The 27,621-nt window shown below is 32.9% G+C and overlaps 2 protein-coding genes across 2 annotated transcripts; one reads left to right on the top strand and one right to left on the bottom strand.

Annotated features, from left to right (window-relative positions):
• Positions 1–2,732: 2,732 nt before the first annotated feature.
• Positions 2,733–13,381, bottom strand: LOC137397085 (allatostatin-A receptor-like). Its single transcript, XM_068083371.1, has 2 exons — positions 12,809–13,381; positions 2,733–2,846 (listed from the first exon to the last, which is right to left on the bottom strand). The coding sequence occupies exons 1-2, from the start codon at positions 13,379–13,381 to the stop codon at positions 2,733–2,735; spliced, it is 687 nt and encodes a 228-aa protein (XP_067939472.1).
• A 19-nt stretch (positions 13,382–13,400) lies between these two features.
• LOC137397084 (QRFP-like peptide receptor) lies at positions 13,401–27,127 on the top strand. The gene is made up of 4 exons (XM_068083370.1): positions 13,401–13,489; positions 22,977–23,430; positions 25,705–25,911; positions 26,996–27,127. Exons 1-4 carry the CDS (start codon positions 13,401–13,403, stop codon positions 27,125–27,127), a joined length of 882 nt encoding a protein of 293 aa, XP_067939471.1.
• The last annotated feature ends 494 nt before the right edge of the window (positions 27,128–27,621 follow it).

Raw genomic sequence — 27,621 nt, 5'->3', positions numbered from 1 at the left:
CAAAGCTTAAATAACATATTTTGATAGTTTTTTGATATAGTGGAACCAGCTAGGATTAAAAGTTGTTTTCAGTTACAGCATTAAATTTTGTTTGAGTTGTGATTTGAAAGAAAGAAATACTAACAAATGAAGTACTAATTTGTCAATCCTACTTTGTCATTGCGCTCAAATGGGTGTGTCCGTGTAAGCACCATGCATATGTATGTGCGAGCGCAGGTGTTTACGCGCTCGCACATACATATGTGAGATGTCTGCGAGATGATCAGCATAAACAGCATGAGAGTTACAGCTAGTAAAAACTTAGCTGTATGAACTTTAAAGTAGCATTCTTTGTATTTTAACACCATTTAATTTTTTTTGTTTCATGGCACTGACCGATGCTTTACTTTCAAAAGTTCTAAACCCTCTTATGTGTATTATTTATCTAACATATGTCAGACAATTTCAGAAACTGCTGGAATCCAATTTTGTGAGCTAAATATACCGGAAGCTACAATGATACTCTGCTATGCTCAAACGATTGGCATGCAAAAAATGAGTTGGTGGTAATGACTAGGAGGCCAAACTAGTCACAGGTGATAAGTCAGGTGCAAAACCTAACAATGTGTACAAGAAGAACAAGAACCAAGAACAATATACTTTTATTATATTGATTATTAGAGAGTGAAGCTGTTATTCAAGGAATATTTGAAGAAAGATGCACTCTGGTGAGCGATTCAAAAATAAATAGCCAAATGAATTTTTAACGCTGAGTGGTTTCATAAACCACTAAACTATGGAGACAGCAACAAAAGAACACTGGATTGGAAAACTAATTGTTACGCGGTAAAGGACTTAGCAAATTGTAAAATGTGAAATGGGCTCTATAATGCTTATTTGAAATGACTATTAAAACTCACTTTTGATTTTATTAATTTATGTAAATGTAACAAAAATATAGATCATAATTAAATGATCAATGTTTGTCTTTAAGACTGATTAAAAAGGTTAATATAAATTAAGCTGCAAACAAATGTAGTAGTTTAAACCATTATTTACGTTTTAATAACTTTTAATACAGTCATTTTTAATTAGATTGTAATTTCTTGATCGTTTGTTTTTATAATAAATGTTAAGTCACTATAACTAGGAGTTATCCTCCCTCAGTCATGCTTGAATAAATATTTTCATTTGATTCACGCTGTTGTTCACACCTTCACTAGAATAGGGAGCGTGTTAAAACTGCCAATAAAGAGGAGATAATTCTTATATCATCATACTTGAACTGCAGTTAATTTGCACTAGCAATTCAATTATTCTAGGTTCAGAATAAACAACGGCTATAGGTAAGTATACTAACACATAACACAAATTAGTCATGATCAAACTTTTATGCTCATATGCCATAAAACCCGTAGCTGAATGCCGATTTTATTGGAAGATTATTTCTTCAATGTATTTTAATGCCAATATAGGAAAATGGTTGAAAAATAGAATTCAACCCTTTATTCAAAGGCCACATAAATTTGACCGACACTTTGTTATTCTGTTAATTAGTAATCAAAAGTACATAACTAGGCAGATTGTACTAAAAGACTTATGCGTATTTGAAATATTAAATGCATTTATCACGCATCCAACTCGTAAATAGACACACATGCATCATGCCTAATACTAGTATGTGTCTACTACATTGAGACATTGGCTTTTGAGTGAAGCGCTCCCACCACATAGCCGTAGGTTAAACTTTTTCAGAGTTCTAAAAGAGCGCACATCAAAAAAAGGCAGATAATTCCAACAGGCAGGAACCTAAAGACAAGAATCCTCAAGTCGTTGAAGGGATGTAGGGGACCAACGCTTTAGACGGCTCTGAGAACAACAAGATTTATTGTGTATGGTCTGACGGCCAAATTTAGTATGAATCGGAATGTCTCCAGAAAGTGCGGACCAATGCTGGCATTGCCAGTGAAAGTTACATTCAACTATTTCATGATACAGAGCAAGTTCTAGAGAATAACTAAAACTGTTGCAATTGCTATGTACCATATAATTTTCAACAGCCCACATTTGTTATTTACCAGTAATCATCCTATTATGTGTACTTGTATCATGTTTCTTGTGTTTTGATTGTATTTTTGTCGTTTTTATTATTTTATTAACTGTTGTTTTATTTTGTGTATTTTGTTCTGTTGGATGTTACATGTATGTTATCGTCTATAGTTTGTTTACCAAATAAAATTGGATTTTTCAAAATCTTGAGCGGCAACATATAGTTGAAAAATTGAATTGCACCCTTTTATTGAATGTCATATTTAATTGAACTGCAATCATAAAATAATGTTCGAAAAATGGAACATCATGGTGTGTTAATAGAGGTTTTACAGTAGTCCACATTGATCATCAATTTTAAATGTATGTGTTTTTGAACATTTCTGAGGAAGTGTTCAAAAGTTTTTTTATGGCTGATACTGTGTTAATAATCGTGGTTGGAGTTGTTTGAAAATGTACACTAGTTGTTGGATACAGGGCAGCTTCACTAAATAGAGAGGTGTATTTGAGTATATACCTGTTTATAACTACATGCATTATGATGCTATATTGCAATTGTTACAAACGACATATAAATAGTATCTTGTTTCATTCTCAATATAATATATCAAATAGCAAAGATTAGCAAATGAATAAGAATTACACCGTGATATGAAGCTAAAATATAACTGTTCCCGCAATATAATTTTTAAAGTCCAAATCTATCACTTATCAAGCGCCTTGTTTGTATTTCTTGGTGCTTCTGCAGCAGCAGGTGATTTACTGGCTGACTTCTTTGACCAGCAGTGCAACCTATAGAACAGCAGCCGCACATCCATCTACAATAAAAAGAACTCGGTGTTTCAAGATTTGAGAACACTATAATTACAGCTAATACTAGCACTCCAATATTGCTCAGTAGTAGTTAAAATGTTTAGGTTGGTATATGACGTCAGGAAAACCTAGATGATCTATATTAAGAGCGCCAGGATATCACAGACTGTGATAAAAATACCATAATCAAGATGGCTTTTTTATGACTTAACTTACATTTTTGAAATCGAGTAAAACTCCAGTTTAAATATTTAGGTATATAGTTTGAGGGTTGATATTCAATCAGAACACATATTACTAGTGGTGCTGCATTTAATGTAGGAAAAATTATAAACATTAAACACAACTATCTTGACCAGGTAATGGGGCAGAAATGAACTTACACGAAACTTTTTCTATTTATTTTGGAAATATTGATAGTTTTTTAATATTGGTGTTTGTTTATGAGGATTTGAAATGATATGATTTTCAAAATGTTCCATTGTTGGTATTGATAAAATTTAACCCCGACAAAACACTCAAAATGAATATGTACAAAGTGACGTCACTAGTTGTTATTAATGCGATATTTGATATTGGCTATTGTATTGCAAATTGAATCACTACACGTCGCTACTCTGCCAGTCCCTTTGCAGTTTTAGATGCCATAGTCACACTTTGGATTGATCTGAGCGTTTTATTTGCAATCAAGTTTTATCGGAATTATTGTCGAAACATCTGGCAAACAGATCACCTCAAACATCAAAAATATTGCAGAGGAAAAAGTTTTGATACTTTCTGATAAAGTTTGCCAAAACCTGTTTAAGTTGATTTTTAAATATACTTTTATATTTGCACTGTCGACAAATAAACGTTTAATTTCCTATCAAATAACCTAAACCTTGAAAAAATTTTATGTTTTGCCACAGTATGTATTTTGTTCTTTCAAACAAGAAAAATTTTACAACTGTGATATTTCATTATAGCCTAACAACCTTTTAACTGCTAAACATAAACTGTAGATACGTAAAATTTTAGCAATTTAAAGTTTTATTCTAAAATGATTGATAAAACTTTTAACCTTTTGAACTACAAAGATAAGGGTGCTACCATATTAAGAACAAAATGATTCCAAAAAAGATATGTCAAATAAAAAAGAAGCAAAATAGATTTGTAGTTTCAAATTAATTTCACTCAGTCTTGCAAATTGTATTAGATATCATAGTTTTAAAAATTTATTCCTAAAGCCCTGTTGTTTGCATCTGCTTCACATCTATAGTTAGCTAAATTCTATAGCCAACATATATATTTACAACTTGCATGGTTGTTTTGTAACGTAAATTTGCGCTGCCATTTTGAAAAATTATATTAATGCACACGCACTTGATAAATCTTTAAATATTTTAAAAGTTGTGAAATTGCAAAAAATGTTCAAAAATATAGCAACAGCCTGCTAAGCAAACTAGTTAATAAATGTTGAGATATTTTTGAAAGTGGGTTAAAATCGCTGAAAAAAATTTTAATAAGACAAATTTGGTCAAAGAATTGCTAAGATAGTCTTACCTGAACAGCCGATGCATACATATACAACTGGGAATATCTGTATGTTTGACAACACAATGCTCTTATATATACATTCAACAGATCAGCTTTTGAAATCTAATTGATGACAGCCAATCAAAAAACTAGAGGTGGAATGAGACAAGCTTTTTAAGTTCGAGACGGGACTCGAGCCACTGTCTTGTAAAAATTTGAGACTTGAGACACGAGACAATAAAATAATGAGCATTCGGTGATGATTTCACTACACGAGGACTAGCATATTTGATATATAAAATTGATAAACCTCTTTTTAAATTGAATTTTTACCTTGTGTAAATAATTTAAATACATTTTAATAGCGATATGCATGTATTTTTTGGAAACAAAAGTAACACAAACAGCTCTAAAATAGCGAAGTTATATTTTTTTTAAACTTTGAGTTTGATTGATAATAATTATTATAAACATATTGCTGTGTACAGGTGTATTTTTACCATCTATGGAATAGGTCTTACTTTTTAATGTAATAAAATGTATAATGAAACTGATAGCCGTCAATCTACAAAGAAGTAACCACAACTAAAAGAACACACGATAACACTTTCATTCTTATTGTTTCATTTATTTTAAGCTTTGTTTGTGTATTAACTGTACTATGTGAATTATATTTAAATTGTTCTCATGAAATTATATGGATCACTGTAAAGTACATAATCTTATATTGAACTAACGAAAATGTCATTGTTACCCAAAGACGGACTATGGTCGACACGGCCTTTAGTTTGTTTCTCCTTGTCCCGGCAAGTTTTACCCGCGATTGGTAATATATAAAAACTGCACAAATTTTATGAAGGGCAGTTAGTGTTTGGACACGATATGATGAAATACAGACATTTTAGCCGCAACAGTCTTATTTATTAAATTGGATTATCCGGAGAATAATTGGATACACCCGGTATCTGTTTTAAGGACACTGAACCAGACTACAATATGTTAACAGGGCCGTTGTCTGGACTACATGATTAGACTCGGTGGCCAACATAATCAATAACGACAAGTAGTAACGAACCGGGTATAACCTTAAAGGCAGTTGCCCGCAATACATTACAATATATGGAATTGTTGTTACCGCAAAAAGCCATGTTTTAGCAGGCTTTTCGCGCAGGCGCTTTAGTTCTATTTCCTGTCTCGAGTTTGGCAACAGTTAGGTCAAAACAACACCGGTACAAGACGACGCAGGTCGATACTCGAGCTGTTTCATGTCTCGTGTCTCATTCCATCTCTACAAAGAACAGCTGACAAATGAGCAACCAATTGGTAACAGCAGAATACTGATGAGCCAAGCAGTGACCAGACCAATTGACTGTCAAACTATCTGCTCATTTCATAATCATTATACAAAAATTTTAATTTTTTGAGCAAACATCTATAATTATAGGCGTAAAACATTTTGTTACCAGGAAAGAACAAGAGAGAATAAAAATAGTAATTAACTTACTCGATTCTTAAACTTTTATTTGTTTACTTGTTTGTACTCCGAAAATCTTTTTATACTTCAAGTTTTTCTATAGACACTAAAAACTCAGAGCAATGTATGAATTTGGGCAAATTTTTACATTTCAGCAACATTTTTTAAGTTAAAAGGCTATAATTGATGTAAGAATAATGTTGCTTTGTTATGGCAGCACAAATATCCATTTAGCACAAATGGAATAAACAGAAGTTATCAGATCATAATGTTTACTAAACCCTTTAAAAATATTCTATTTAGATGAATAGGCTTACTCGAAATTGGCTGTTGAACAGAAGGTATACGATTGGCGTTGAAAAGGCATTGGTGAAGAATAGTGCCAGTAGAACTACTCGCAAGTTGTACATAACAGACACATGCTTGTCGTAAGCTCCAATTGTCCGATATATGCTATAAGGCAGCCAGGTGATGAAAGTTACGATGGCATCTACGACGAGCATTATCAGAAGCTGTAAAAAACAGAATCACTTTCACTATTCATGTAACGTGATAACTTATGAAAATAATTAATTTCTATGGCACTTTGTACTAATCAATCTGGAGTGATAGTGGAATAGCTATTATGACCTTTGGTGACAGTTGCTTATTCATTGGTAACTATAAGAAGCTAGCTTTGGATCTGTTGATGAAGGAGCAGTTAAGAATATATGTGATCTATTGACAAATAATTACCAATGTCACAATAGCTTGGTTCTTTCCGTAAGTTGTGCTAAGTTAAAGCCAAATATAATGCTTTAATTTTCATGGTCTACCAATTTTAATAAGTTCTTTTACTAGCAATGCCCTTCATTTTATTTGCTCTCAGGCTAAGCCTAATTGCTCTTTACAGTTTAAGATTACAAGCTCTCCGCGCTATAGACAAAAATTTATCCCCTCTGCAGTTCAACTAAACTCATATCTGTAGCTCATGGAACATAAATCACTTAGTACTAGTATAACTAACTTAACAGACTGATTTTTGATAGGCTATCAGTTGACACACCTATACAAGCTAGAAGCAAGTATAACAAAAATCAATAAATGTAGTGAAGTGGAAACACAGACAATGCAGTTTGCAGGAATCAAACAGATTGGAAATAAATGCACTACAATTTCCTATGATTTTATTGGTGTTGCTAGCTTACATGTATCTGCAGCCATAAAATACTTTTATACTAGGATAGAAAAGCTCTAAAAGCTAAAAGAAAACAAGTAAGTGCGAGCCAGCATCATTTCCTTGATGCTACCAAGCAAAAACAATCAATGGCAATGGTTTATGCAAGAGTGAGAATAAGTGGGTCGAGTTATCTCACTGCAATGCTATAACAAAACCTTTAAATGATGCTTGAAAATCTTTTTATATGCCTTGTTTTGAAACAAGATCTTGGCACCTGCTCAAGTGGTGGTCATTAGCAATGAAGTAATGTTCATTAGTTCTCTACAAATGGTGAGTTATGCATAGCATAACTCACCATGCCAAGATTTGTGTGAACTATATTTAGATAACTACTGTTTCAGCCCTAAAAGAAACTCCCAAAAGCAAACACTTTAAAAATGCTACCATCTCTAATTTGATAATAATCTCAGATATGAACAAGCCTTAACATAGATAGACCTTGGTTTTGAAAACCACTTTTAGATGATCAAAGATTTCTACTGGAGCTGCACTGTGAATATCAAACGGCCTTTTTATTAACATATTTTAATGTTTCTCATATAGTTTGACAGTTTTAACCATTTTAAAATAAGTCTGATTGCTGTTGCTACCGCATGACACTGTTGCTAGGCGGCACTGTGTCTACCCGTTGGCCCTGTTGCTACCTGGTTGCGCTGTTGCTACCTAATGGCACTTTTTCTATCTGGTAGCAGTGTTGCTATCTATTGGTGCTGTTGCTATCCAGTGGTGTTGTTGTTATCCGGTGGCACTTTTGCTACCCGGTAGCACTGTTGCTACCTAGCAGCATTACAGCATTGCATAACTAGGTAACAGTGCTACCTAGTTACACTGTTAACTCCTGATGGCACTGTTGCTACCTGATAGCACTGTTGCTACCTGGTGGCACTGTTGCTACCTGGTGGCCAAGTTGCTACCCAGGTACACAGTTGCTACCCGGTAGACCTGTTGCTACTGGGTTACACTGTCGCTACCTGATGACACTTGTTCTAGCTGGTAGCACTGTTGCTACCTGGTGGCACTGTTGCTACTTGGTGACACTTTTGCTACCCGGTGTCCCATTTGTAGATAGCCTGGGCATGGCTCTTTTTAGAAGGTTGGGGGAGAGAGCCTAGGACACATAGCAGCACCAGGTGAAGACAACTCTAAAAGACGATCTCTGCAGTCGCTAATATCACAATCGTTATTTCCAAAGGAGTATCATGTGACAGTCTTTTTTATGATCTACGCGAGTATTATGTATAATTTTTTATTTGAATTGGCAGCAAACGAATGCTGGTTGGCATGTATGAAATGTTGGTTGCATAATAAATCAATCACGGGAGTTATATTTTTTCATATGTTTAATTAATTATGTAATGATTTAACTATAATAAAAAATTAAATCGAAAAATAGAAAATTTTTACAATAGCAATACAAACATAGCAAACGAATAGCAATAGAACAACAACAACAACAACAAATTGCATGCTGCTAGTAAAGAAAGGTTTATTTGGTAAAAAGTAACCTCAGTTTTATTTTACTTGCAAGTATTATGACTACTCGCAGCAGTTATTATGAACAGCTTGGACTTACCACTGCAAAACAGTGCTATCTGAAAGCAAATACTCCTTTCGAAGCCAGTAGGAAGAATTATTAGTTAGTCAAAAGCTGCGATAATATGTTGCAAGTCTTGAGACTGTTCTGGTCTCAGTGTGACTATGCCTAGCTTTGATATATGATTTTTGAATTGCTGCGTTTTTATCAGTATATGAAATGTACAGGTACAAAAATGAAAAAGTACAAGAGAATAGTAACCTATAGTTCTGATCGGTTTGTTATCAAACTGGGTATTACATAACCATCCAGCTTATCAAAAACATTCGGCCTTTCATTTGATCAAGTAAAGTGGACCGTGACGATAGGCTTTCAAATGTGCCACATCTAATACATCTTGAGATCTGAATCAAAGGACACACTTTCATTAGTATCAGTCTGAGCATCATATGTAACATAGGTCGCTCATTTTTAAAAAGTTATCTTACCTTTTTTGCTATGTGTCCCAGGCTCTCTTTCCCGCCTCCCCACCCCCAAGAGAACCATGCCCAGGCTATGTTGTAAAGGTTTAACATAAATTTTAGCAGAAAAGAAGATCCTGTTTGTATCAGCACTATGTTGCTAATATTTGTGAAGTTTTAATTATAAAATGTTTTTGTCAAGGATTGTGTATGTGTAATAAATACAAATCTAGATGGCAAATGCCTATGTGTGTTTATGGTATCTCGTTAAAGTTTTTCTTTGATAAGTCTGTTTGATTTGCAGCAAAAGTAATAGTTCTATTATTTAGAATGACTACTAATTTAGAAAAACACGCTATTGAAAGTTTGGTAAACAGTTTTCTTTTCAAAATCAGTTTAAACTTTAAACCTATTTAAACTTTTTAAGCTTTTTAAAAGGTTTAAACCTTTAAACCATTTAAAAATCAGTGTGCTGGTATCAGGTGTTTATTACATATTAAACATAAATAATATTAAACATACCGAATCTCTTTATTTATTGCTTTAGAATCATGGACTCTGTTAAAAAAATTGTTAGTCTAAGTAAGAGGAAAACTATACGCAACAGCTTCACTTGCTTTTTAAATGCCAAATAAAAGAACATCATGAGAGGATATATTTTACCATTTTTTTATAAAAACCTCTAAATAAGTCAAACGGCTATTAAGAACAAAATTATGAAAGTTCTATCAAATAGTCTGCAGCCAAGTAGAAAAAGAAAGGCTGGTAGTGCTTGCCCAAATTTATAAATAAAATTTCAATAGGCCAATATATAAAAAAACTTAATTCAATTGTAACATACAACTTAAGCAGACCATACAAAATATAGCATCCATCTTTATTTTTTGTTATCCATTTGCGAATGATGTGCGTTAACTTGCCAGTTTTTATCATAGAGTCAGCTTGACAATAAAATATGGTTAAGTTTGCCCCCAGGTGTTATACTCTGGAAAACATACTCACCTGGATAGGCCCAGACTTGGATATTGTACCCCCAATCACCTGGTTTGTCAATTTGAATTTGGATATTGTACCCCCCAATCACCTGGTTGGTCAATTTGAAATACACCCCCTAAACACTGGGAGTTCTTTAGAGGGCGCCCAGGTTCCACGCCCCGCCAAACATCCAATATGATTCATGCATTAATAAAACAGAAAAAAGCTACAAACAAAATCCCAATTTTATTTAAACACGTTTTTATTTTGGATTTTTCGTTTGTTTAGTATTGCAAAAACGATCGTTTTTTCTTCTGCAAACGGCTTGTTTTTTGTTGCTAACAGCAACCAATATATTGTATTTTTTTACTCCTGGTAAAAAATTAAACAAAAATGGCAACTAACTAACCATAAATCAATTTACAAAAGACCGTTTGTGTGGCGGCATAATAGTCGCTCTGCCCACTAGCGTCAGTACCGCAAAATGCCAAAATGTCGCTATGCCTCCAAAAGGGTTAATAAAACTGATTCCAAACATCAACCATCAGATCATCACTTTTATTTAAAAATGAAAACATAGTGCGTATCAATGAAAAAAATATCATTTATTCTGAGTATATTGCTAAACAGGTTGCTAAGATGATGCAGTGTTGACTGTCTCTTTTCCCTTCCTTTCCTGTCAGCAAGCATGCAGATTTTAATGCAATCTGCATTAAAATGAAGACTGAAATTTTGGTGCAATTTCTTGGTATTACTTTGGCTGAATAAAGCCTTAATGAGCATGGGCCCTTTTACTGGCTTGGCTGTGGAAACCCCCCTAAAGTAGCAAATTCACTGACAGTGCCCCATGGTCTAAAAATCCCCCCTAAAACTTGATTTTGGCCCGAAACTAATAGGACTTTTAAGGGGGAGTATCAGCCCTGGTAGTTTGCCTATACAGTCAAACATGGATAACTCGAACTTCAAGGGACCGAGCAAAAGTGTTCGAATTATCAGAGCGTTCAAGTTATCAGAGCACTGTCACAAGTCCATATATTTACTTATTTATTAGTAGATACATGTACGTATACAAACTATAATATAAATCAAAAGCACAAATGGCTTGTTTCAAATTAAATGCTTCTAATGTAAAGTTTAAAACGTTTTCATGAAAAAGTATAGAGATTTTTCTATCACTTGAGATTGGTTTGTTGTTTGAGGTGATGTTATTGCCAGGACGTTTTTCAGATTGACATTGGCAAAACTTGATCGTTGTTGAAATGCTCAAAAGAAAAGACATTTTTTTCTTTTGGGGTTTTACCCACGATCAATTTTGCCATTTTTTCTTGAGGTTTATGCAGATTACCTTACTTTACCTAGGATTTGTTAAAAGCAACACTCCGAGGCAGTTCAATTAGAAGTTTTACGAGGTTTTATGGTACATTCTATATCACTCACACTTTTTTAATAGATACTTATTGAATGTACACACGTATTCTGTGTTTAGGTCAAACGATGAATAGTTTTTTGTAGCTCAGACAACGTATACGTTTAATTACAACATTTTTTAAGATGTTTTAAACATTCAACATTCCGACGTTGATTCAACACGGAATCAACGTCGGAAAACTATTCATCACGGGCTAGCCGTGTCACGCATTCAAGGATTTTCGCCACGCACATACAAAACAACATGCGATTTTTGTTTCGTATGTGCGTGGCGAAAATCCTTGCGCGCGTGACCCGGCTAGCCCGTGCTATTCATCGTATCGCAGTATAAATCAAATTTCACCAAACTTTTAGAAAAGTCGTTGACCAAAATATTTTGCCGATGGTGGTAATAACGACGCTTATGAATTACGAAAAGATGAAGTTTACCTCTATGGCTTTGAATAAAGTGATTTTCTAAAGCGATAACAACCGTTTCGGTAGCCGTTGGGCAAAAAAACAGTTCGAATTAACAGTGTTGAGTTCGAGTTATCTATAGCAATTTATCATTACGTGGGAACGGACCAAAGGAAATGTTCGAATTAACCATGTGTTCGAGCTATCCGTGGACGAGTTATCCATGTTTGACTGTATTTTACTCTGTAAAATTCTTTTTACATCCTGCTTTAAACCTATCTAATACATTTGCTTTTATATAATACCTCAGCATTCAATATATTTATAAATAGTTTTCTAAGCCAAGAAAATTTTTTTTCAAGCACGAGTAAACAACTGTATACAGTAAATATAAAGTTGCACACAACTGAACTAAACTTTTTAAAACATAACTTTCATGTTGAAGTTTGAATGTTCTGCTTTTTGAAACGCCTGTGAAAATGGGGCCTCGACCTTCATTTAGCTGCCTTGATATTATGACCTTGGTGTGGCAATCTTAATTTTAAGAATCAAGTGTTGCAAACTTTATGACTGATAATACTCTTACTAAAAAGTTTATGAAATATTTCATTTGTTTATCTGCTTGCCAGTAACATTTTTGTGTGATATCTTATGCGTTTTTATGACGGTTCTATATTAAAATTATTGGTTGACAATGCTGTGATTTTTGACAAAAATAAAACTTGGTGGCCTAAAACATTTTTAAAAACAGAGCGAAAACATTTAATAATAACAGTCAGCAATTGAAAAATAAAGTTTGATCTAAATTTACCTATACAATTTTTTATACCTTTCTAAAGGTCTTTTGAAGGGCGTTATTTGGCGTTATTTAATTTAATTAGTTAAATTATTTAATTAATCAGTAGTTATTTAGTTAACTTGGCGTTATTTTAAACTAGCTATTTGATACTAGCTCAGCTTCCTACTTTGTTTGTTGCATCACTTGTCTGCTCTGTTGACCTTTGAACGATTTGGCTCTTTTTCCTCCGTCGCAGTTTGATGAAAATAAATGTATACGACACGACGACTGTCACAACAGGAATGACGTATCGCATCACAGACAACCAAATGCCTGCTATGTAGTTCCACCCTGGTGAAATTCGACACTTTGGCACCCCGCTTCGTGAATCTATCGCTATCTCTCGATAACCACTCTTTACGATTTCAGGTATTGCTGCAAAAAGCCACACGCAAATGATCACCACAATTTTGTGAGCTCGCGTGTACAGCTTCGCTTTCAATGGATAGAAGATAATGAAAAGTCTCTCTAAGCTGATGACAGCGCTAAAAATTGGACTAGCATGAAGACCGGCAAGCGCAAGTGGTAGGTAGATTCGACATTCCCAAGAAGTCCTTAAATATTGTTTGTCATAATATATGTATGAGACATACGGGATGTACAGTCCTGCTAACAGCAGATCAGCTGCCGCCAGATTGATGAGTTGAAGCTTGATCTTTGAGCTGATGTTCTTTCCAAGAGCGATTGCGAAGACAGTCATAAGATTTAATGCTAACCCAATGGATGAAGCAGCCACAAAGTATGAAATGATGTATACGAAATTTGAAGATGAAAAGAAGTATGATGTTCCTCCTTTACCATCAGCAAGGTAAGTCAAGTTATTGCTCCATAGATCTGTTTCATTATCCACTAAGCTTGCAGTCCAATTACTGCTTTCAATATTTGAGACGTTTTTCCAGCTCATTTTATAAATTATGTCCTCTCCTTTTAACCAACATGTGACTGATACATAATGTTTTAACGTTGTAGTAGGTAATATACGTATGATGAAGCAAAACTACAATTGGCTGATTCATTTCAGCATTAATATGATTGGTTGAAGTATATTACTGAAAAAATGTAGTAGTGAACTATGTTGTTTAGAGTCACTTCAGAGAAACCACAAAAAAGGATTTGAACAACTTAAAGTAACTATTTAGATAATATAAAGTAACTGAATTACTAACATTACTTGTTTTACTTTATTGCTAGGTTTAGTTGGGTGGAGGGCTTTCACACTCTCTGCATTCACATAATATATGTTTGTGGGACTGAATTGGCTAATTTTTTTGTGTGTAAAAATATTGGCTCTGATATTTTATTCACTAGAATTTGCATGTTTTGCATTTTTTTTCAAATTAAAGTGGAGTTGTGGATGTTTGAGTTGCCAGTTGTTGCATTATGAAACATTAAAAACTGAATGGATAAAACATTCTACTGAAAATAGCTTGGTAACATCTATTTTATTGGCATTGCTTTAAAGACTTAACCGTTGATTAATGAAAGAATTTCTTTTTATCAAATATATTTGGTTTGCTGCTTTGAGCTCTAAACAGTATGTTGTTATTTCACTAAGTTTCAATTCAAGTTAGTATGTGCATCTTTTATTTAATATATCTGCCTACAATATTTGTTTGTATACACGAGTATACAATGTCAAAACTCTGGGACTTGTTAACCATGTTCAGCACACAATGTTAGCAGCTGTTAACAGCTGTTGGTAATAGCAGCTGTTAACAGCTGTTAGTACAGTCGTAAAACACTAAACAAGTAAAATATTGAAGTTATGAGCTAGATGATAAAAGTATACAAAAAACATAAATGCCTAATGCTTCAGAACAAAAAAATCATTCAATTATTTTTAATATTTCATAATCAACACTTTTATCAGAAAAAAAATGTTGTTTATCTACAATTAGTCTATGTCAAAACACTCTCATTTTTTCTTGTTTTCTTGATTAGTTTTCATCACAAACTATGCAATGTCCATATACTAAATTGAAAAACTCCTAGTATTAATGAGCCTAGACAATGAGTAGTAGAAAGAATTTATTGTTAACATCATGTTTGCCCATATATATATATATATAACATGTGCACGCAAATCCTATCCATTAAACATTTTTTAGAAGATAAAACCTTGGTAAAACTTTAAAGAGACCTGAGTTAGTTTAAATGAACTATCCAAATATGAAGGTCGGTTTGTTATTACATGCTTGGAAGATGTTCGTTAAAATTTATAAATCTCCAAGAATCCTGCTGTTAGCTTTATTTTGAAAAGTAACAGTGTTTTTTCCTAGAAAAAAAAGGTTTGTAGTTACACATGATGAACATAGTGCAAGTAAAGCATACTCAAATGCACGAGCAACGCTTTGACAACGCTGCGTATAATGAAAAAATATTCTTAACTCTTGGGAAGTTCAACCATGTTGTAGATTCAACTTGCATTTGGCGAATAAAAATAGTTGAAAATATTTGTATTTAGATATATATGGTAAGTTATATAGCAGACATTCCGCTTATTAGACTCCTGATTAACTGTTAAGTTTTGCTAAAATCTCATTCTAGAGAGATCAAAACAAGAACATTTGAAGCTGATCCAAATTTTTGTATGTATTAAATGCAAGCTATAGAGCTTTTAAAGAAAATGAAGCCCAGTAAAAAGCAATCACTGTATCTTACAACCTTGTTGAAAGACGATGGTAAAAGACAAGTTAAAGGTCTCGCTCCAAATAAACTGGGTACTTTTGCACTCAGAATAGAAATTAATATAAGTAATTATATTACACAGTTGACTGATTTTAGCTTTTTGAAATTTACCAGTATAATCCTTCAACTATCTTTAATCTATCATACATAGCTGTACTCGAAAAAAGATGGGAGCATTATCACAGTTTTTAATGTAAATCTTAAAACATGATGCAATTTCTTAATGGAAAGAAAGCATCTTTAAGATTTGAAGCAGTTCTGCATTATTCAAAATGCAGAAAAAGACATATTCAACAATAAAATATTTTACTCAAACTTTGTGATTGTGGTGACTCAAAAGTTAATCTGTGACTAAAATAAAAGCAGCTATTGGGCTATTCGAAGCATTCGAACAGCAGAAAGAAGACACATTTGTTGCGTAGCTACATCATTGCTGTTTCATAGCTGCTAACAACTATAATTCAGCTAGCAAGAGTACTTAGGCTAGTCAGAGCAATGATTACTATTACAAGAACAAGTCAAGTAAACAAGTACTACATCAACAGTTGGCTCCAATCATGTCAAGTAATGTCGGTTAAGTATATTTTACAGAATCAATTTGTAGTATGTTTGTTTATTGCTATTTGCTTTGCTCTACTTTTTGAATGCTCTTTTAGTTAAATACATGAAGATAAAGAAAACAATAATTGTTACTGCAGCAAACCTCTCGATCAAAGTCTTTCTATTGTCACTTACTTTTAGTTATCCACGTATCCGTAGTAGAAATACAAACCATATGTCAATTGTTGATATAAGAGATAGACATTTAATAAAATAGAGCAATGGGCATAAAAAAGTCATACTTTTTTATATTAATCACAGTCACCCCAAGTGGGGCTTTAGGGGGATATGACAACTGGCTAGATGTAAATGCGAAGTGCCAACCTTCACCATCAAATATAGCCAAAAATGAGATTTGAACCTCCAACCTAGCAACCAGAAGCCCTCAACCCATTCTTCAGCGCCATTTTGACACCTATTGCTTGATTTCTTTTTTACACAATCAAACTAGTCCTATGATTTCTGGTTCATCATTCCACATTAGTAGACAGATCAGTTAGTTGCTGAAAGTTTTCTTTGCGAATTTGATGTTTAGTTATGCTAAAGTTTCAAGGACTTTTAGATATATCACAAAGTTGCAATTTCTTCCATAGACCACTAATGTCAGCCATGTATCTATTGAACTTGTTTAGACAGTTACTATCTATAATTATGGTGAAATGTTTAGGAAAGAACAGTGTTAATTGCATGAGCACGTAGGTACATTTTTGTCCAATCTAACCAAACAAACCATGTTGCTAAAAATAAGCCTACTGACGACCATCAGGTAAGCAGTGCAAGTATACTAAGATGTTTGAATTATTTTATAAAGTATTTTAGAGTAATTTGTGGTCATCGCAAATTACATGTAGCTTAAGTCGTGGCACTTTGAATGGTTTTCTATAAATAGCGACTCACTGGTGCAAGCAGACACGTAAAACACTTCATAACTACAGTAAGCAATTCAAAATCAGTCTGCTAAAATGGAGATATATTATAGGTTTATGCACACAGCAGCTAAAACTAGAATAAGAAAGAAACTATATTTAAGATTTTTGTTTTGTTTCCTATAGTTTTGAACAGCTGTAAACATATAGGTATTAGACCCATGCCAACTTTCTATCTTCCTGAATTCTTTTACCTTTTCCTTGACATAAAACTGATAGAAATAACATCTCTATCATACCAATATTCAAGACATTTTGGCAATATTTATGTTTTGTTTCTGCATTCACATAAATAAAGTGTAAACTAGATGTTTGTCAAATTGAGATACTTTTGTGAATCGCAACAGATAACTCCTTACAGCTTGGCTACAGAAACTAAAATGTACCACTATTTAAAGCCAAAATATTATGTAACCCAATCAAACAGCAAATGAGTTCTTGAAAATAGTGAGTTGTTATCTCTGATTTGATAATCACTGAAAAATCTATTAAGTTTCTATAAACACTCAAGCTGTTACCTAAGACATAATATTGAGTGATGACCTCTTTTGATAATATAAAACCCACTTTCTCTTGTGGGTTGTCATTATATTTCTATTGATTCAAATCTTAGTCTCTATTAGATACAGAACGCTTGAAGTCAGACAGGGTCTCAGTAAATCTGCTAAGACCAGCTATACTGAATGAATAATAGTCATGCAACAGGGAATCAGGATGATTAACCCAGTAATATCCAGTGATCTATTTCCATCTAAGTCAAACAAACCGCTGGCAAATAGTGTAGTTTCAAATGTTTCGTGTCACAACATTGTTATTAGGATTTCTTTTATATTTACATCTACATGTAATACTGCAGTCAGAAATTAAAGATGATATGCAATGATTAAAGACACATCATATATTGATCAACCTCTCATTGTAGTTGCATATGAAAACCTAAACTTTTTAATTAACCTATTGATTTCAGGTTTTAGTTATGCATTTTTTGAAGATGGTAAAAGAGGGAATCAAAAAGTTTGGAGTACTCAGCAATGCCCCGATAGTTACTGAGATGTTCAATTAGGACGTTAGGTTAGGCTAGCGGCGACCATTTCTAAAAAACAGCAATCGGACAGTCTCATATTAATAGGGACTTTGGGACAAGTTTTGTTTAAACCATAAGGTGAGTTGTGCAAGACATGACTTGAAACTTGGAATATTTTGACATGATAGGTGGCTCTGTCGATTCGTTTAGTTTTTGTGTGTGCTGCTCATCGGATTGGTGAGATATTTGGGTAGATACTTTTGTTTTTACTCATAACTACGTGAACATTTGTTTTTTTTTGTGGGTGTAGACTACGGCCCGGCTTCGGCAATATCCCACTAAAGGACACTTGTGGTTTGATGTTACTGGTGATGACCATATTGCAGACTTAACAGGTCATTTTAAGTCGAATCATCAAAATATTAAGCACGCACAAGTTGGTGTACTCACTGCTGAGCTGACATTCACTGACTATCCATGCATGAAATTCATGTCATACGTGAGGATCAAGACTTTTCATTACCTTCAACTGAGGTTTACATGCACAGTAATAGTTTTTAAACTTGATGGCTTTAGAAAATCAAGCCATTAAAGCTGTCTTTGGAGTAACCGCTGAAGATTATAATCAAAAGACTCCCTTTACACACGTCACTGATTTATGTGCATCTGTGTACATGCTTTAAGTAGGTGTGTCATGGTGTCAAAAAGTCAAAGCTATACCAAGTAGTTTCAGGCACCAGCAAGTGTTAGCTGCTGCATAAAATCAATTTCAAGAAAAGTTAAAGCAATCTATTGAAAAGATATGGCTTGTTTATAAAATGTTTTACTACTTGTTGACTGGTAAGTATTCTAAAATCAATCTTGCAATATTGAAAACTGTATTGGAGTTTTCAAGAAGTATACTGTACACCTATAGTTATGTTAGTAAAAGCTATTGACTGCTGTAGTCTATGCTTTGCAGTTCTTGTATAAAGTTGGTAGCCAATTTGTATATAAGTACATAACTGTTATGGCGTAAAACTTGCCAGCGTGTGTTTCGAGTGAAAATGCTTCTTCTTTGAACTGCATAATCTAACGGCGGTTTAAAAAGCATTATCATTAAACAATCAGCATTTAATTTCACCAATAGTGTATCATAATTTTATTTAGGTGTTTTATGAAACTACTTAAGGATAATGCAATTTAAATTTTACATATTCACAAACTCTGTTTATAGTAAACCATTTTAACAGCTTTCATCAAAATTTAAGTAAGCGAACCACCTGATTACTTTTCTCATAAATACATCTATCAGTAGTTTGTTGAGAATTTGACAAAATTTAAAGGTATTATTTTATATTATGTATGCATTGTTATATTATGTTTCTATTTATTTTATGACTATTTTTCTTAACTTCTTACTCCTAAGGATGATCAGATCAATGTTTCTTCTGTCATTCAATTCATTAACGCTGCAATTATATTCACATATCAAATGTAAAAGGTCTGTATCTTAATTTAAATTCAATGCATTAGCATGTTGGAAAATCACACTGCCAGTGTGCGCTTAAGCAAAAAATTCGACCAGATGCTTCCTGAAAACTGCTTGTAAGTTGTTGCAAGCCACTTTTACTTTATAAAACCATACATAATCACAGCGAAGCTGCGCTTGAAAAGCTGTTAAGAGTTCACAAAATGTTATAAAACTTGCCGAACTTTTTCAAAGATTGAAGCCATCATTATTTTGCAGTCATCCAGATATCTCTTTGTTTTTCAAAAGAAAAAAAATATTGATATGCTACTGAGTTTTTTTGTAATATACAAAGATTTTTTGGTATTTTTAAATATTGGCATGCTATAAGTAGAAGTTGTTTGCCCTTTGACCTACAAAAATAATGTTTGGTTAGGTTTCAAAAATAAAAAGCTGTTACCAATGAAGTAAAAGGCACTTTTTTGTACAATTAATGATGATACCATTTAGTTTATTTTTTACCCAGTTACAAGCAGATTCTATTAGTTTTGAAACAACTTTGCAAAGATAATCAATCTTTAACCTTAACAGTAATATGTTAAGGTTAGCATATCATCTCAACTTAACACCTTAAGTGCTATTAATTTCACAAAATATATGAAAAAACTGTTTCTGCATAATTCTAGGTCATCCATAGAGTACTAACTTGATTAAGGAATTGTTTATCACACACGAGCCTCTTCTCTCCATAAAAAATGGAAAAGTCTTTTTAGCATAATGCTTTTCAACTTATAATAAAGACGTAGTTTTAGCAATGATTTATGCAATGTTTTTTTACTACTGTGATAAAAACTAGGTTTTAGTAAGCAATAAATAAGATATTCATTTATGTGACGCTGTGAGAAATTTTGTTTGATTTGGTGATCTGTTACATTTTTAACAAGACTACCTATTTAGAATCAGCTTCATTCAACTAACAAATAAGAGCTGCTTGAATCAAGGAAAGTTTTTTTCTAAACCAATCACTTATGCTAATCTGTTAAGCGATGCACTTTTAGTTTTCTGTAGAAAAATATTGTTTCTCACATCATTATTTTCAATTGTACTATCAAAACTTTCAAAACTTGGTTACTTTACACAATCTTTAGTACTAAGGCTAACTCAGTTTTTAACTAAAAGTTTGCCAGGATATAAAAGTGTATAATAGTTGCTAATGTATAATAGCTGATATAATTAAATTAATCTCATTAGTTGAATATTAAATGCTGTTCATTGAATTAGAGTGAAATGTTGTAATGAAAAAATATGATATAAAATATTGGATGACTTGTAAATGTCTTTGGAAAGTGACAAAGTCATATTTTGCTGGTGTACATAGCTAGCTACATGATGCCTTAGCAATCAACATTCTGCATTGGCAAATCATTAATTTCAGAATTTTGATAATAATGGTCCAAATAAGAAAATATTTTTAGCAGAGTAACTAGATTACTAATTTTAGGCACACATTATTTTTGGCCACACTCAAACAAATAAGAAATGTTTGATTGACAATAACATTGTTTATTTTTTTTAGTTAGTTAAAATCCAATTAAATAATGGCCTGGAAAGCAGGTTAATATTCATAAGCTGAAAGCTCAGACAAAGGTACATTGTATTGGCTCTATTAAACTACAGGTTGTAGCTGGTTTATGTAGCTCTATGACTTTGTTGTTAACTGATATTTGTAGGAATGTTATTTAAAGAAGTACAATAGACTGGTTATGATTGTATTGATAGTTTCCTCTAGCTGTTTCACAAGGGCAGGTAACTCTAATTCTTAAACTTTTTCCGAAGTAGGTATTTTTCAAAGTCATTTCGTGAGGCATCACAGCCTCATATTGCCTAGTTTTTTTCAGTTGAAATTGCCATTAGGAAAAGAGGATTATGAATGTTTATTTAAAGCATCACTAGGAGTTTCACCATTTGAATTTAAGAATTTTGAAATATTTTGACAGGTGGAGTTGAAACTAATCTTAAACAATTTTGCTAGCTTTAAAAGCAGATGCTAAAATAAGAAGTTAGAGATTACAGATTTCCAAAAAAGCTAAATGAAACCAATCATTAATCTTTGATAAAAACATTGAAACAAAAACTACGTATTTTTTTGTGCAAAGTTATTTGTCAGATTTTAGAAACTTTATTTACACTAGCTCTACCAGTTCAATTTCACTTTCAGCACTTACATTTTTGATCAACCACGCAAACATCATGATTGTAACAAAATAATTTGGCTCGGTTAAACAGAAAAGCAAGGCAGAGCACAACCCATTTTAGATGTCGGGGACCTTGACCTAGCAGATTTGAAACATAAAAAATGTCGCAGAAGAACACAAGTTCTAGCCATCTTAAACCTGTTTAGCTGTTTAAGGTTCACCAAAAAGAGGCAGTAAATCTTTTGCTACCTTTGTGGCAGATGACCAAGAATAGCACCAATTTGTTATCAGATTGGTGCTATTATTGGCAGACAACCAAGAATAGCATCAATCTTTTATCATATTGGTTCTAACTCCTTAACTTAAGTTAGTTTCCAGAACAATTTTTTGCATGCCATTAATCTTGCCCAAGCGAGTTAGGTTAGTTTATAACTACAAGTGGCCTCAATACCTTACTTATAGAAGCGGGTATAAACATATCAGCTTTTACAGACAGCATACTTGTTTTTTATGTAAGAGCTGGTTTAAATATTGGTCCTCAACAGGTAAACAACATGTTATGAGAATATTCTGATCTAAATTTAGCTCATGAAAAGTACAGATAAATGACGTAGTGATGATTTGAAATTACTTCTATTAGAGTTAAGTAGTAAACTTTGCTAATTTTCAGTACACAAGTTACAGACACGTTAAGCTGTATGCCTTAGAAGAATTCAATGAAATGGTTTCTTTTTTGTCTGCAAATTCCATTATCATTGAATGTAAGAATGTTTAATTTTACCAATTACAAGTTTTTTTAAGAAGTATCATAGCATGCGTAAAAGCTCATGCCTGTTCTTCCTTTTAAAAAGTAATTTTATAGCTGAATTGAGGTTATTGTTTATGTAGTAGTAATAATAAACCCACTCATTGGCTTAAATAGACTGTTATTCAACATTCTAATTTAAACCAAGCTGGCACCTGACAAGTTAATCATGGAAATCGAGCGTATCACTGAGCCGAGGCGGAATGCGTCAAAACCGACTGCTAGTACTCAGATGTTTGATTCATTTTGGTAATATGAACACGCAGACAGTCATGCATCAGATATCCAGCGGGGTCTGATGTTTGGCTTTTGCAAGTATGACAGAAGAAACCATGACTTCAGCAATAACGCATTCTGCTTTTGACTCGGCAAAAAACATGTCACTAAATGCAACCGAAGGATATTTGTTAGAAGACTTCAGTGTAACGGAGAAATCATTCATAAGTGGATATTTCTTTTTTACAGCAATATTTGGAGTATCTGCAAACATACTGACAATTTTCGCAGTTGGTTTAGGAAAGAAGGTAGGAGAGAAGATCAAAATACAACTTATTAATCTTGCGATTGCCGATTGTATAATTGCAGCTCTATACCCGGTGTATGCCAGAAACTTTCATTTTCAAGTTGAAATGTTCACAGCGGATTGGCAGTGCAGGCTGTATCTACAAATAGCTATCACTGCATTTCATGCGAGCCCACTCAGCAGCGCTGCCCTCGCTATTGAACGATTGATAATAGTCTGTTATCCTCTTAAAGCAAAGTTTTACCGAAGGCCGCACAAGCTACTAATAATCATCATTATTTGGATTGTGGCTTATGGGTCGGAAATAATCAATACGCTTAACAAAAAGTTGATCGTCTCTAGTGAAGGAATACGTTACTGCGTAAATACATTAAATGCTACCCCATGTCAGCGTTTTTGGATTTCATCAAGCAAATATATGGTGAGCTTTATTGCCATAACATTGTGCTATTCAGTGATAGCATACAAGATCATGCGGCGAAGAACCAGCAAAGCATTTAAAAACTCGTCTCATCAAAAGACAGATTCCTCAACTAGGGTAAGATTTTCTTTTCTATGACTAAATGACTTTTCTAACTTTGAAATCCTGTTATTGGAAATTGAAAGTAAATGACTGGCTTCTCGTGAGAGAAAAGTAAATCATAATACATTTTTGCTCAACTTGTGTGAAATATGAAATATTTAGCTGCCTATATATGCTTTAACTCTAAAAAATTGACGAGCTAACTGTTAGGAGAAGAATGTTACAAGATATATAACGATCAAACATCATTATATTACTCATGACAACTTAAAAATGATTATTGAGGCATTCAAATTGTTTTGAAGTAATATATGGTCATACGAAAAGAGAAATAATGTTTGTATGAAAAGGAATGCTCTGATCTCATGAAAAAAGAGAATAAATTGAGTTCCAAGTTGGTCAATTCTTTCCCACAATTTTAACAAGTTAGAGCTAGAGTGATTGCTACAACAATATATTATAACTAGTTATGATTAATAAAATGGAATATGGGCACGTCGACTAGCTTTTTAGTAATTCTTACAGCCCATAGAACATATTGAAGCTTGAAGCAATATTCTTGAAAACTGGTTGAACTTTGCCTATGTGCATGCAGCTAAAAAGCTAAGAATATTTCAAAATAGTTTTTTTACTATGTGGTGCCCTATGTGGTAAACCCAATTTAAATTACAAAACGCAATAATATATTATGTAGTTGCACAAACTAGTTGTAAGGTTGTGGTATAATAACTCCTCTCAATAATATCTCTGTAATCATAAACTAGCGTTGACAAACAATAAGCGTTGGGAAGCCTTGCCAATCATAAAAAGTTTTAGGCAAAAATATAATGGTAGGAACTAAAGCCATATTTTAGAATGTTCAAAAGCAATTGAAAATAGGAAACGTTAATATTTTACTAACTGTTAAGACATGAACCATATGAATCATAAACATCATTTAAAATGGAGTTTGAAATATAAAAAAAAAATTTTAATTTTAAAATTTAAATCATATATTTTTGTCTTATTACAAATGAGCTTAAGTAAGGAGTTTAGGTAAGTCTATGTTAGCTCAAAAACCTTGATTAAAATTTTTTTTATCCAGTTTAAAAATAATTGTTTAAAAACTTAGATGCAGCAGCAACTTATGCCGCTGGTTTGTAATTCAAGGAGTTGAACGTTATGCCGAAACCCTATGTGTGTGTAGATCTCAGATACCTTAGGTTATTTTTGGCCCATCTAGAACAATTCAAAGAGCATTAGGTTCCAGATATATACAAAAAACCAAGTCAGAAAAATAACCACAATTTGAACACTAAGTCAACAAGTTTTCTAGCATGGACATTACTACAGCCAACCTCAAGCATAACTCACGCATGAAAGACAAATATACAAGAAGACAAACATAAAATCTTACAGACATTCTGAAATTAAACATCACATGATGCTTTACTTGCGAAAACATTTGGCTAAGCTTTCAGACCAGCATCATGATAAACTTGCAAACAAAATCTTAGTTTGAGTATAAAAAGTTTCAACCGGATTTAATTTTTAGGAGTGTTACTACAAGTCAGAAAGCTGTTTATATTTAGACCAAGAAGTGTCAAAGCGCAAAAAAGTTGACACTGTTTGGTACGTCTAAAACATGAGATTTTAATGTATGCATAAACAGGATAATCTGTGTACAGCTTAACAATTTTCTGCCCTAAAGCATGTATGAATTATTTGCTGTCAATCTATTAAGTGTCACCCATTTTGTAATTTCCCACAAAATTTAGTTTTTGCCAAAGGGAGTTAGTAATTTATTTAGTCTTGTTATTTTTTTTCCTCAAATATTCTTTTATTTGTCAACAGAGTCGGCTAGAAAAGTCTTTGACTTATGCTTGTTGAAAAATTAATAAAAAAGTCAAATAATGTTTTAAGATTGGCCATGAATTAGATTAAAGCGACAAAGTTTCTCATCTTTCTATTTTGATACTTTTGATAGAAGAGCTGCGGCAGTTTCTCATTGCTTATATCATAATGTGTTTCCACAAGTTAACAACAAACTTGAGCAAATTCCATGTTGTGTTGGCATTATCTGCTAAAAATACTGATACAATTAATTGTTTTCTCAACTCTTTTGTATTTAATAACTTGATCAATTCTCTTTTTATCTTTCTCAGTCAAATAAAATTTATGCCAGACATTTTACTAAGGGGATTCAATGGTCACCAAACATGTACCTAAGGTGCTGTTTAATTTCTATCACTGAATGTGTCTATGAAAGCACTGAGTCAATCTATTTAACGGTTGTCATCACTGTTACAGTTGCTGATGATGCTGGCCATTGATGCCTTTCTCACCCTATGTACTTGGCTGCCGTATAATATAATGATAACATCTGGTTCAAAAATCCTCTCCAAGCTCGGCACAGAAAGATGGGCACGTCAAACATTACTCGCCCTACAGTGTCTCCTCCTTACCAATTCTTTCTCTAGTCCAGTCGTATACTTTATATTCAACCCTAATTTTAGGGTAAGTATAGTTAGTGGCTTTACTGATATGCAACAAACTGACTTGCAGCAAGGGTTATTAATGTTTTATTTGACGATACAAAATGAACTTTCCGCCATGCTTAAAAAGTAAGTTTGCAAAATGTGTCTGATACAGTACTTCTTAAACCAAAACATCTGTGATTATACAATTCGGATTGTACATGTACTATTGCGATACGGCTATGATTCACGTTTCATAACTAACTAATTTGATTGATTATAGTTTTTGAAGGTACAATGTAAAACTACCAAAAGATTTTATATTTCGATTAGTGATTTTATGAATGTTTGAAAATGATATAAGTAAAACCATTGTTTTTTAAATGTACTACCACTAAACAAATTATAGTTGTTTTGTTTCCAACAATAAAGCACATAACGCTTTTTAAAGGAGATGCGGCTCAACCTTGCATGGCTATTTTTAGAATTTTTGTAGCTTACAGATTGCTCTTTTTATTAAAGAGAACTGTTTGGTTTAACTTTTTATGTGGTGGTACCATGAATGATAGAGGCGTCTTTTAATACAAAAACTTGCAGATTTATTTAGAAATAAAGGAGTATATCCAGTCAGAAACTCCTAGTTTGATCTGAACAAAGGTGCGATTTCCAAGAAACGATATAACATAAAACGGTTGTTTGAAAAGTGAAACTAAATCTGGCACTAACTTATTTTATAGCTTTCAGCAGATAAACTAAAAAATCTTTTACTTATGATTGTTTTGCAGATGAGTCAAAATAGATTTAAATTGAGCAAGAATTTCAGAGAAAGTGCTGTTGCCTATATCATAAATATGGTAATAGACCATACTATTATTATGGTTATAGCTAGGTTTATCATTTTAGCTTACAAACAAATTTATGAAATGTGGCTGATGCTAACCTAACTTAAAGGCTCAAAAAATTCAGAAGTAGAAATAGTGATTTTATCATCGAAGCATGATGTTTTGGCTTTTAGAAAAAACTTTTTGCGTTATTTGTTATAAATCCAAAGCTTCTAAGTTACGTAGGGCAAAGATTTTGTTTAATAAGATTATTATTCAGTTTAGTAAAATTTACTATTTTAGGCAGATGTCAAGAGTCTGGTATTGAAATGTAGAAAAGGAAAAGATGTTAATAAACTCCACACTGTTCAGTCCTCTACCTCAGTATACACTATTCCATCTAATTCTGCCAAGCATGTGCAGTGTCACCATTAATGGATTTGTGACAGAGGAGACACATTTTTTTCCAAAACTTTATTTCAAAAACATCACATGCACAGAAGTGTAAAAAAAGTTACCAAAATACATTTGTAAAGTATTGATAGGTTTTATATTGCATTTTATGTTGTCATTTGATCAAGAGACCTGCCAAATTTTTTAAAATTTTGATCGCAGTTAGAGGTTTTTAAAACTTTTCTATCTAATTGTTTATATTAGCATATTATATTATCAGTATTTGCTTTGAAAGCTTTAATAAATTTATAAAACAATCAAGCTGTAAAATTGGTATCAATATGTCAAGGCTGGCTTTTAAAATAGTACTGTTCTGTAAAACATGATAGGAGAATATGCGAATTTAGGTGTAGGAGATTCTTTTTCGAAACAAATTTATATATTTGCTTCGTTTGGAAACTTTACAGTCGCTTTTGATTACCTTTAAACTTTGTTATCAAAGGTGCTCAAGCTTTTCATCATGTGATTAATTAGTT

The sequence above is a fragment of the Watersipora subatra genome, chromosome 5, assembly GCF_963576615.1.
Source record: "Watersipora subatra chromosome 5, tzWatSuba1.1, whole genome shotgun sequence".
NCBI lineage: Eukaryota > Metazoa > Bryozoa > Gymnolaemata > Cheilostomatida > Watersiporidae > Watersipora > Watersipora subatra.
The sequence above is the reverse complement of the archived record's forward strand: the minus strand, read 5'-3'. Positions and strand labels throughout refer to the sequence as shown.